Source organism: Notamacropus eugenii, chromosome 6 (genome assembly GCF_028372415.1).
Source record: "Notamacropus eugenii isolate mMacEug1 chromosome 6, mMacEug1.pri_v2, whole genome shotgun sequence".
In the NCBI taxonomy this organism is placed as follows: Eukaryota; Metazoa; Chordata; class Mammalia; order Diprotodontia; family Macropodidae; genus Notamacropus; species Notamacropus eugenii.
Window position 1 is genome coordinate 351,359,839 of NC_092877.1, and position 13,137 is coordinate 351,372,975.

At 39.4% G+C, this 13,137-nt stretch overlaps 1 protein-coding gene across 3 annotated transcripts in view; it reads left to right on the forward strand.

The window, feature by feature from the left end:
• The window catches only part of SPATA16 (spermatogenesis associated 16), a 319,130-nt gene that overhangs the window by 279,134 nt on the left and 26,859 nt on the right, over window positions 1-13,137 (forward strand). For all 3 annotated transcript variants that reach the window (XR_011969102.1, XM_072618454.1, XM_072618455.1), the window contains exon 10: window positions 4,483-4,566. Coding sequence is in view for 2 of the 3 variants with exons in the window: in XM_072618454.1 (XP_072474555.1) it covers window positions 4,483-4,566 (84 nt within the window). In the remaining variant the exon portion in view is untranslated. The remainder of the gene's footprint in view (window positions 1-4,482; window positions 4,567-13,137) is intronic.

Sequence of the window (13,137 nt, forward strand, 5' to 3'; positions counted from 1 at the left end):
AAGGAATAGAGAAAATCAGATTATAGGTCTAGAGCTGAAGAGAACATTAGACGTTATCAAATCTAACTTCCATTTTATAGATGAAGGACCGGACCTGTAATATCATTGGTGTAAAGAACTCCAGGGCCAGAAATTTCCCTTTAACAATTCATGTCAGCACTTTCTCTGCAATTTATAGTTTCAAAGAGTTGCCTTGAGCCCTGAGAAATTAAATACCTTGATCACACATCTAGGTGGGATCAGATTCCAGTCCTTCCTGGGTTCAAGGCCATCTCTATATCTGTTATACCAAAATGCCCATATTTGGGGTAAATTTTACTTCAGAGGTTCCAAACTGTTGTGGCATGGCAGAAAGGTGGGCTAAGTAGAGAGATGAAAGAAGAGAAAAGATAAGCAATGAGTAGAAATTTTGAAATGCACACTCAAGGGAGGAAGTACTAACAAACAGGACTTTGAAATAAACATGCTTTATATACATTTTTAAAGTAAGCTAGGGTATTTACTTTAAATATATATGTTTATCATACAGTATTTAAAGTGAACACCATTTTCATTTTTAAACTATCATATTGATAAATTGCTATGACATATTCATGGGTATATATAATTTATATGTATATGAATATATAGTATAATGAAATTAGTTTTAAAAGCAAGCTGTTCCACACATATTTCCATACACAATATTATATGTGTTCTATTTTATATATGAAATTGTTTGATTTTTTTTTGCATTTTTAAGTTCACAAAAACTTTTGCTGCATTCATGTTCAGGAGTAAGAGATGTCTTGTATGGAAGTGACTTTCCTTTGGACAACCCTAAATATTTAAATAGCATGAGAGTTCTGGCCCCACTCTCTTAGGACTAGGCAGGCTACATGTTCCCATCAGGGTTCCCAGGTACCCTGAAAGTTTGGTAGGGAGAATTTTTCTCTACTGCCATATGCTCAAGTCCCCACTGACAGTCCTCTACAATTTATTGGGGGATGACTTACTAGCATCACAGTATAATTTAATGATTTAACACTAACTGAATTTTACAAATGGATGTTTGCTTCAAAGATTGTAAGAAGTACCAATATTTACCCTTAAAACTTTGGGACATAATCCCACCAATAATATGCCCAGTCTCTGGGAGGGATTGGGCTCAAAATTTAGCATAGTTTAACTCCGATATAGAATTGACCCTACCAATTTCATGTCAAAGGTGACATCACTGCCAGATGAATCCTTTTAAGATCCCACATTCTCACCCTACAGTACTCAGCTGCTTGGCATAGAACAGCTTGTTTGGCCTTTCCTCGATTGATGAATAGCCCCTCTAATTTTCAGGTTTTTTCTTTACTTGTCATCCCCAGTCTCAAGAAGTGAAGTTCACTCATTGTGACTATTCCTTCCGTGATATTATTTTCCATCTTAATCCCCTCTCCCCATCAGCACACTTGTTGAGTTTTATGTGTTTCTACACCAAATTCTTTGTATATAAGTACGTGCATGAGTTTGTTCAACCCACTTTTGTCCATTTCAGATAAAAGTGAAAATCACCTGATGATCGTCCCCCACTCCTTTTTCCATATTTGTATACTTGCACAGCTAAATTTTGAAAAGGAGTTGTACCTTCTTCCATTCTATATTAATACACATCTTGTACTATGTTATTTCATTCCCACCTTAACGTTATCAGAACAGAATCAATACTGCAGGGACATTTATTTCTTCTCCCTCATTAGATTATTAGCACTTCATCATCATATAACTCCATCCAGTTACTCATATAAATTTACCTTTCTAGGTTTCTCTTGACTCTTTTGGTTGCATTTCAAGGCTTAGCTCTGTTTTTTTTTCATCCAGAATGTTTAAAAATCCTCTATGCCATTAAAGGATCACTTTTCCTTTGTAATATCATAATTTTGCACAGGGCAAGTTGCTGTTTGTACACTTATGTCTTTTATTTTTTAGAATACTATCTTCCAAGATCTCTTATCATTTATGATAGAAGCTGCCAAGTATTGTATGATCTTTATGGTGATTCTTTTGTACCTGAACACTTTCTTTCTGGCCTCTGGCAGTATATTTTCTTAGACAAGGAAACTCTGGATTTTGTCTACAACATTCCTGAAACTTTACTTGTATAGTTCTTCAGAAAGTGATCATTCTTCTTCTCAGTTTGCCATCTAGAATGAATAGATCTGAGAAGTTTTCATTTATGAATTCTTGAACTATAGTTCTCAGGCTTTTTTTTAAATCATGATTTTCACAAAATCCTGCGATTTTTAAAAATTCTCTTTCCTTGACCCTGTTTTTACAGATCAGTTGTTTTTATATCAAATATTTTATATTTTCCTCTATTTCTTTTAATATTTTGATTTTGTTCTAAAGTTTCTTATTGACTCATGGAGTCATTAATTTCTGTTCTAGTGATTCTGGATTCTAGGGAGTCTGTTATTTGGGTAAGATTTGTCATTTTCTGTTCCAAGCTACTTACTCTCTTTAACACTAATGATTATGTCCAATTTATCTTGTATTTGCACATAGTTGTCTCCACCACTGGACTTCAAGCTCATTGAGGACAGAGACTATGTTTTTGCTTTTCTTTGTATCTCCAGTTCTTAAAACATTGCCTGGAACACAAAAGGCATTTAATAAATACTCATTGACTTGTCTTGATTTCAAGCTTTCATTTTATGGTGTATCAATTCATTTTTGCAAGGGCAGCTGCATGGTACAACCTGTGGTCAGGAAGACTTTAGTTGAAGTCCAACCTCAGACACTTACTAGTTGTGAGACCCCAGGAAAGTCACCTCACCTCTGTCTGCCTCAGTTTCCCCATCTGTAAAATGGAAGTAATAATAGCACCTACCTCCCAGAGTTGTCATGAGGATCAAATGAGATATTAAAGTCCTCAGCACAGTATCTGACACATGGTAGGTGCTATAAAAATGTTTGTTATTTTTGTTATGTTTGTTATTATTGTTATAGCCTCTCTGGAAAATCCATTTTAATTTTATTTTCTGCTTAAAGTTATTGTGAGGTTACTCTCTTCTTTGAAGTTGGATTTAGGGGTATCTCTGAATTTTTAGTAATTCTTTATAATGGTTGATATCTTCTGTTCAGTCCTCAATCCAGCCATGGTTCCTGAATAGGGGCTTTGTGTCAGGGTCAGGCTCTGCCCCTTGCTTTCCTCTTGGATGGAGTGGATAGCCTGATTTGTTCTCCACTTGGGTAATCTGGGTTCCTGCACTCCTGGAATATGTACATCCCAAGGGATTTGAGAATAGTTTTCAGGTCCCCTGGATCTTGGAGGTTCAGGGGGCTGGATCTTCAGGGTCCTCTGTGACCTCTCAAGACAGGTTGCTGGGGACCTTGGAGCCCCTGGACTTGGGGTGTATTAGTCTGAACACTGCCTCAACTTTACCAGTAGCTGATGCTCCTTATTGTTCCCTGGATTCATGCTGTGGGTTTCCAATCACCTTGACATTTTCCCATGGGAGGATTCTGCTTTCGCTTACTCTGAATAACAAACCTTTCAGGCTACAAGTGTGTCTGGTCATATGAGAGACGTTTTGTTTTTTTTTTTTCAAATAAGCATTGTTAAGAAACTCCTCCTGGGAGCTTCCATCCATTCCCCAGTGCTACACAGATATTAACCATCTAGTGGCTGCTGGTTGGTTGTCTGATCTCCCTGGTACCCAAAACTCCTAAAGATCAGCCTAGGCTTCTAGGCTTCAGCATCATTGGGAAGTGCCCTTGCTGGCCCTGTATCTATGCCTGAGGGTACAAAATTATGCCTTTTTACTGCATTGCTTTGCAGCCACATGTGATAGTTTAAACCTGGAATTTGATTAGCCTTGTTCTTGGAAAATTAGGAAGTTTCTTCCTCATCTCATTGTTAAAAGGAGGGAGAGAGAGAGAGAGAGAGAGAGAGAGAGAGAGAGAGAGAGAGAGAGAGAGAGAGAGAGAGAGAGAGAGAGAGAGAATCTTGTTCTTTTGAAACAAAAAGCCAGAGAAAGAACTTAAATGAGCTCCATCCTTTGAGAGGCAATAAAAACATCTCAATTTTACTGTTTTCCTCTAGTGAGCTTTTACATGATGCCGAGAATTATGATACATTAGCCTCGGGAGAAAATAGTAAAAATCATCCAGGTACTGCAGAGCATTCCCCAAGAGAATTCAGTACAGCCGTCGTTCTTTACAGCCCAAATCTGTTTTTACAAAACATCCACACTTCTTGCATTAAAGCCTATATGTTGAGGACAGATATTCTAGGGGAATTTTCTCAGTGTTCAATATTTTATACCCGTAATACTAGTGCTCGGCAGCGGCTGAGTCGGAGATATGAGGTGGCTACGTTTGCCGGTCTGACGGCTAAGTAATAAAATCATCGGCGTACAAATGATTTTTTAATTAGGTTTTAATCTGTGCATTTAGAGAAGTTATTTCTGTGTGAATCCCACCCTGATCATCTTTATCTTGCCTCCACAGCTGCAATCGCTAATGTCAGATGCAATGGATACCCTTGAAGGAAGAAAGAATGATAAAGAACGAGTGTGGAATAAAATTCAGAAGGTAAATAAAGCTCTACAGCTGGGGCAGTGGAGAGAATGGGTTGCTCTGAGTCAGTGTTCACTTAGGGTCAATCCCATCTGTCAAGAAGGAAAGAAAGTTCTTTGGCTACTCTATCCAGCTCTCTGCCCACCCCCAGCATCAAGTAGAGGTGTATGATTGGAGTAAGTTCCCTCAAGTCCCTTTCTTATCCAACAGAGCATTACTGTATGGTTTCCTATGATCTTCATTATCACACACTTCTGCATAGTCCGGTTTCATTTTCTCCTTCCATTCCAGTCATTTTAATTTATTTTTTCCTTCAGTCTTTCTTTTAATAGTGTCTTAATTCTTTTCTTTATTGCACAAAGATAATGACTAAGCTACAAGGAACCTCCCCCCCCCCACCAAAAAAAAAAAAAAGAATTCAGCTTGTGGCAGGACTTCAATCTAGCTGTTTTGTAATTGCCTCCAGACCCAAAGACACAGCCAGTCCTTTACAATGTAGTGTTGTACTGCCACTCCCACCCCCACCCCCACCCTACAGAGGAAGTGCTTCCCACAAGGCTATGGAGATCAGGGCTCGGCTTATAACCACCTCCCACTTTATGTGTTTGCCTTTTCTCCTCAGTCAGAGGATGCAGCTAATGAAACAGCCTCGGAAGAAAATCGTAATACAACATTTTCACCACAAATAATCTTAAGGTTTTTAAGACCAAAGTTGTGATTTCACTGGTGTAAGGAACCCTTGGTGAGAACCTTCCCTTACAGGACCAATGAAGGTCAGCACCTACTTTGTCACTTAGAGCTGTAAGGAATGGTTTTCTGGGGTAGAACTTGAACCCAAGGTCTTCCTGATGGATGCCAGCTCTCTTAGTGTATTCATTTATACTATATAGAGTGTACATTTATACCATACTACACTATATGATAGTAATACCATATGGTTTCCATAACATAGTATAGCATATACTTATATGATATACTATGCATTACTATAACATAGTATTTTGTTGTTCAGTCATGTACAATTCTTCATGACTCCATGGACTGTGGCACACCAATACTGTCCAGGGGTTTTCTTGGAAAAGATGCTATAATGGTTTGTCATTTCCTTCTCTAGTAGATTAAGGCAGAGATTCAGTGACTTGCCCAAGAGTCACAGAGCTAGTAACTATCTGAGGTTGGGTTTGAACTCAAGTCTTTCTAACTCCAGAACCAGCACTCTATCCACTGAACCATCAGCTGTCTCCATAACATGGCATAGTATAGTATAATAGAAACATGTATATACATGTCTATATAGTGGAAATGGAAGGTAACCTCAGAAGGAGGGTACTAGCATCAGGGGCAACTAAGAGGGGCTTTCTATAGAAGTTTATATCATAACATAGTATGGCATGGTATGGTGTGATATCAATATGTAGACATACATGTATATTTATAAACAGGCTGCTACGGTATGGCCATATTTTATTATGCTACATTACATTGTGTTGTTTTATACCTGACTTCAGCCCATCTTTCCAAACTGATTTCACATCATTCCTTTTATGGACTTTAGGATTCAGCCAAGTGGGATATTCCAAGCACAGGATATTCCATGTCCAGATGCTATATCTTTCAATAAGTGGAGGGCTCTCCCTCTTGGGATCCAGAGTTTCCATCATGGCTCAGCTCCAGTACCATCTCTTAAAAGAAGTCTTTCCTGATTCTGTCCATGCTTTATCCACCAAAATTACTCTTTCTCTACTTTGCATATCTATTGTATTTCCTTACCTTCATACATGCAGTGTCTCCTCAGTAGAACATAAACTTCTTGAAGGCAGGGACTCTTTACTTCATATCTTGCTAGACCCTGTACTTGGTAAGTCTCTTATACATAGTAGGCTTTACCTAAAGGTATATTGAATTCAAGGTCTCATTATTTTAAAAGTTTTTCAAAGTTCTAGCAAATTACTGAGGTGTCTTTTAAATAAACCAAGGGGCTATATGTTGCAAAGGGGAGGGGGGGTATCCTAAAACCTCAAAAGGTTTTGTTGGTACGTATAATTCTGAAACACCTGAAGCATGACGAGGCAAGAGATAGACAGTCACCTTATCCCTTGTCTTAACATTTGAGCTCATTTAGACTCAGTGGCAGGTTGGCTAGGTTGGATCCCCAAAGATCCCACAAGGCATTAAATCCACTGGATTTGGAATAATGGAAGTCATTCATCCCCTTTGGACTTCAGAAGTATCATATGATGGTCCATCTGCCCATGGAAAATTTACCAAAAAAGGCAAGAGCTTCAGAGAGGAAATATGAAGGGAAGAGAGGTGACTATTCAGAAATTTGTCCATGATTATAGGAGAGACAGTGTAGAATTATGCTCTGGAAACAGGAATTGGTGTGGACAGAATGAATGGATAGTTACGTATATGTGTTTTAAACATGGAAAATAAATGCAAAGCAGAATATGTAAGCAAGGAGCTCAACTCAGGAAATATTTATTAGACACCTATTATTTCTAGATACTGACCATCCAATGCTTTAAAAAAAATTATGGTTTCTACTCCTTAGCAGGTCACATTCTAAGAGAAAGATTCAGTGGGAAAAAAGTACCCAACCCAGAGTACTGAACTTGAAACAATGGGATCTGGGTTCAAATCCTTGCTCAACAACTAACTATTGACATCATCTGTCTGGGCTTCAGTGTTCTCATCTGTGAAAAGAGAGTCTCACCAGAAGGTCTCTAAGGACTCTTGCATCTTACCATCCTTTGAGACGCAGTATATCCACCGACAAATAAATACAAAGAAGAAAAGTGATTGAGGAAAAGAAGAAATACTAAGGGCTCTGGAAACATCAAAAGATGACAGTCTAGAAGTCCATTGAGTCTAAGAGGTTTAGCCCTATGTGTCCAGGAGGATTGAGGGAGAATGGTTGAAGCGATGGGAGATAGACTTTGATTGGCAGATCTCTTAGGTCAGAGGGAGGAGCAGTTGCTGGCATCCTCAACCACAGGGAGGAAAGGTGGTTCAGGAATATGGCTTTGGAAATGTTGTCCACTTCGGGTGAGAGAAGCCGAGAGTTCGTGCAGACTTCTCCCTGTTCTCCCACCCCCCACCAACACCTTTTATCTATTTTGCATTTAACTATACACCTGGGTTGTCTCTTTTTAGAATGTAAAATCCTTGAGGGTAGAGTCCATTTTTGCTCTTGATGATTGATTGATCCTTTGATACCTTGTATCATTATCCTATCAATTTGCCCAGATCTGTGTCTGTGTCTTAGCCCCTTGAGAGACTGGTGCCTAGATTTTCCATTAGCTGGATAGTGTGTAGGCTATGTTAGTGCCTATAAAGTACTTTTTCCATTTTTTGATTGGGGGATTTAATAGCATGCTACTGGAATTCATATAATACTCCCTGCTTAAGAGGAGGTTCTTGGTCTAGAAAGTCTTGATGAGCTGCTATCTGCATCAAAGGAGGGAGTTTCCACACAAAGAGTTTCTTTCACTGCAAAAATCATGAGCCCACTTTGAGGCTATCAGAGTTTTTATAAGCAGAGAAAGTCCTCTACAATGCAGAAGAATTCCAGTAACTTGTACATGAGAGTATAGATGTTATGTAATAAAGAGCAGGCCTCCTAAAAATACTAATTAATGAGCAGAATTTCACACAAGGGATTTTGCTGCTCAGATTTCTCATTCAACCCCAAGTTTCCCTGTGTGACAAGTCTTACCTGCTGCCACAGCTTGAAATCTGGAAAGTGGCCTGGGGTTACTGAGCATCAGTGTGCACTATGACTCATGTTGGAGACTGTAAGCTCCCTGAGGGCTGGAAGATGGTCTCTTTTGTCTCTGTGTCTCTGGTTCCTACTGCAATAATGCCTGGTAGGTGCTTAATAAATGCTTGTTGATTGATGTGAAATGGGCCCTTTTCTTTCAGGACTGAAGGCATGAATGTAATAGGCATAGACACTTCCAGCCTCCTTATATCCCTTTCTTTTCCCACTGGTGTAACCCCTTTCCTATCCACTTCTGAGGCTCATGACCTCAGTTTCTCTCCCCCTTCATCCTATCACAATGGGCTCTCAGAGCTATCATGACACAATGAGATTAACACTGAATTAGAGTTAGAGGAAGAGGCTTTCAGTTCCTTTGGGGTTATTTTCTGTCTTGCCACTATCACCTCTGGGTCCCTACTTTCTCATCTTTAAAATAAAGGTGTAGGACCACACAGTCTTTAAGGCCCTTTAAGCTCTTAAAATTCTATGATAATCTTAAAAACTCATTTACACATAAATGGATCTTATAAACTCATGCATATAGAAATGACTGATAATAATTATGACCAGAAGAGCAGAGATTTCAAGCTAGAAGGAACCTCACAGTGCACCTAGTGAAACCCTTTCATTTTACTCGCAGGGAAAATGAGAAAGGAATGAACTTCCCCAGGGTTGTTGAGTCATTTAAGTCATGTCTTACTCTTTGTGACCCCATTTAGGGTTTACTTGGCAAAGATGCTGGAGTGGTTTGCCATTTCCTTCTCCAGCTCATTTTATAGAAGAGGAAACTGAGACAAACAGGGTGAAGTGACTAGTCCGGGTCACACAACTAGTAAGTGTTTGAGGCCAGATTTGAACTCACCGAGAGGAGTCTTCCTGACTCCAAGCCTGGTTCTCTATGCACTATGACACCCCCTTGCCCAGGGTTACTCAAGCACTAAGTGGTAGTGCTGGAATTCCTCTGATGTCTGTATTCTTTTACAGTATTCCAAGATTACTCTCCCTTAATCAATTGTATTTTTTTTACCAGAAATTAAAAATGTTAAACTAAATGACTTCAATTAAATTCCAGTGGGGGAATTTCAGCCATCAGTCTTGGGGAAAGTACTTTCAGAGTCATCCTGAAATCATATGCCAACAACAATCGCCCTACCTGTGTGTGAGGTCAGCTCTGACCATACCTTCCTAGACAAGGCTATCCATTAGGCCCTCAGGATTAGAGTTTCCTATTTTCTGCTGGTGGCAGAGTAAAATTCTAACCTACCACCTTATGTCACATTTGGGGGAAACTGGGATGGACAACCCATTCCCAGTCACAAACTACTGTACACCCCAGAAAGTCAGGGGAAGGGCAGTGGCAAAAAGGGTAGAGAAGCCAAGGGCTCATGGGTGTTGACAGGGCCACCACACCCCACCTCCCACCAGCAGGTGACTTGAGAACCTAACTGGAAAGCAGCCCATCTTCCCAAGAACCCTAGTAATGAATGTAGGTTCCCAAAAAGAGTTTCCTATGAAGTCTTTATATATGGATTAAAAAGAGCAGGGAGTCCAATTTCTCCCAAGGGCTTTTAATTTGGTTAATGTGAATCCACCAAGAATTCTAGTATCACTTTCAGACAATTCCAGGAGCAAGTAAGTAATTTCCTCTTGGTACAATAGAGTTCATTTGCATGTGCAAAAAGGGAAAAAAAATTTAAACCGTAATTGTACGAGCTATACTATGTGCTCATTTTAAACGCTATAGATGTTGGTATCAACATCACTACCTCTGAGATCTGTTATTTGTAATAGAAACAGCTGTTGTACCTAATGAAAACACTTGAAATTTTCATTTGAAGCAGCAGAATTATGGCGGCACCTCCAAGTTTCGCATAGTTAAAGGGTCTGTCAAAATTCTCATTACCTACCACAATTTTCAGGACTCCGCTTTGTTATAGGCCTATAAAAAAAACCTATCAGGAGGAAACTTGATTCATGAATGCTGACCCCCTAGATTCATTTCCATTCGTTTGATGTTTGACAAGAGAGCGAGGGAGGAGGTTTGAAATTTTGATTTATTTTTTTCAACCTGATTTGCCAGGACTCTGGAGATTTCCTTGACTTCTCAGGATTTCCATTTCTTGCTAATTAGCTCATAAGAAAAAAAAATCAATTGGTTATTATTTCAGGAATCCACGATTGTACTTAAAATGAAATGAACTTTTAATCAGAATGTCTGGAATACATCCTCTTTTCACCTCTACCTCTTAGAAACCCAGCTGCCTTCAGAGCATAGCTCTTGAACCACTTCTCACATGAAGCTTTCCCTGATCACTTGTTAACTTTGGGAATTTGGACAGATCACTCTGCTCTCTACACCTCAGTTTTTACATCTGTTAAACGAGGGGCTTGGATTAGATTCTCTTTCCCGCTCTGAATCCAATGATCCATCTATGGCCTTATAATTCCCACTTTCCAAGGTGTTAGTGATTTTTTTCTCTTTAAATTATTTTGTATAAGTATTTATATAGTTGGCATTTACTGTGAAAATGTTAGTGGTAGTAACAATAGTGGTCATCATTTATGTAGCTCTTTAAGTTTAGCAAAATACAAATATTATCCGTTTTATCTTACTTATCCATTTCATCCTCGATGCTGGTGATTCTCAAATCTATTTTTCCAGGCCTAACCTCTTGACTGACCTCCAGACTCACTTCTCCAATCTTTTGGATTATCTCAGACTGGATGTCCAATAGATATCTAAAACCCAACATGTTTAAAAGTGGTCTTGTTATCTTTCAACTATTAAGGGTACCACCATCTTCCTAGTCCCTCAGGCTTCTAACTGAGCTGTTATCCTTGACTCTTCACTATCTCTCATGTAGAATCTGTTACTGATACTTGTTAATTTTACGTTTGTAACATCTCTCGAATATGCCCTCTTCTCTCCTCTGACGTTGCTACCATTCTAGTACAAGCCCTCATCACTTCATAATCTGGACTGTCACAATAGCTTGCTGGTGGGTCTGCCTGCTTGAAATCTTTCCCTCTTTCACTCCATCCTCCAGAGACTCAGCCACCCAAATGATTTTCCTAAAATGTAGTTCCAACCATGTCACCCCACAGACACACTAAATAAACTCCAATGGCTCCCTATCACTTCTAGAATCAAATATAAAATCCTCTGTTTGAAGCTCAAAACTCTTCATAACTACCCCCTCTTCCAATCTTTTTACACCATACACTCTCCCCACCACACACACACACACACACACACACACACACACACACACATACACACAGAGTGTATTCTTCCATCCAGCAATCCCATCCTGTTCTAGGAACAAAACATTCCCATCACTTGGGCATTTTTCCTGACTGTCCCCCATAGTGGAATACTCTCTCTGCTCATCTCCACCTCTTGATGACTTCTTTCAAATCCCAACTAAAATCCCACTATCTGCAAGAAGTCTTTCCCAACACCTCTCAATCATTTTATGTTTATTCTGCATATATCGCTTGTTTGCATATATTTATTTGTATATTGTGTCCCTCATGAAATTGTGATCTCCTCAAGGGAAGGGACTACCTTTTGCTTTTCTTCACATCTTCAGTGCTTAGCATAGATAAAGCCTGGCACAGAGTAGGTGTTTAAAAGCTTATAGACTGACTAAATGACTCCTTGGTCTTTACAACAACCTGGCAAATAGGTTCTATTATAATCTCCATTTTGTAGATGGAGAAACTGAGGCAGGCAGAAGTCAAGTGACCTGCCAGCATCTCACTTTTTGGAGTCAAATTTAAACTAAAGTCTTCTTGATTTTAGGTCCAAAGCTCTATCTGTTGTACTACCTAACAATCCTTGTGGACAAAGATTACGTTTATTTTGTCCTTGTATCTATCCCCAGTGCCTTGCATTATTCCTTGTACACAGTGGGGTGAACAAATGTTTGTTGAATTTAATTGAACTGAATTTGCCGGCCTGATCATTTCCATAAGGAAAAGTGAGTGATTGTACCAGTGGAGGAGACTTGATGGTTGTCACATTATATTCAGAGAACTTATGGTTTCCCACATTCAGCCATCTATCTTCCCCCTACTCCAAACCATCTTCAACACACCTTTGCCAAAAGGATAATTCTGAAACCCAGCACCATCTTCCACGTGATGTCAGTTACTGCCCTTCCTTGTGTGGAGAAAGGCTCCAAAGAAATAACTGGCAGAAGAGAAGCCCAGAGACCAGCTCCGAGTGAAGGGAGCAGGGGCATCATCTTTCTCCCTGGCATTTTCAGATCTTAGAAAAACACTCTTTTGTGAAGATGAAAAGCCATATAGATTCATATCAACCAGAGACCAGAGTTTTTCTCATTTAGTCCATTCTCTGATACATCTTCTCTGTAATATGTCATGAGCACCCTGTGCCATGGATTGAGACTTGTAAGACATCAGAGATGTCACATTAACTAACTCCCTCTACACATGAGTCTACCAATGTATGTGAGATGTTATTAAATGAACTTCATCAATAAGAAAGAAAAGGAAGTAAGGAGGATAAATGACAATGAAAAAGGTTTAAAAAGGGTTAAGAATATTTAGAAAAAGTATCACTCTGTACAGTGACTCTCAATTGCTCCTATAATAAAAGCAGGAGTCCTCAATGGATGGGAAGTATCCTAGCTCTCATCCAGCCTCAGTAAGTACCTACCCTCAAGTTTCTGCCTCTCTCCCCCTCTCTCTCTCTTTCCCTTCCCCCTCCAAGTCCCATGACTTAAATTATCATCCCAACTCAGGTCTATATATCCAGTCATAGTCCTTCTCCTGAGACATCGCAAACCAGGTACCTC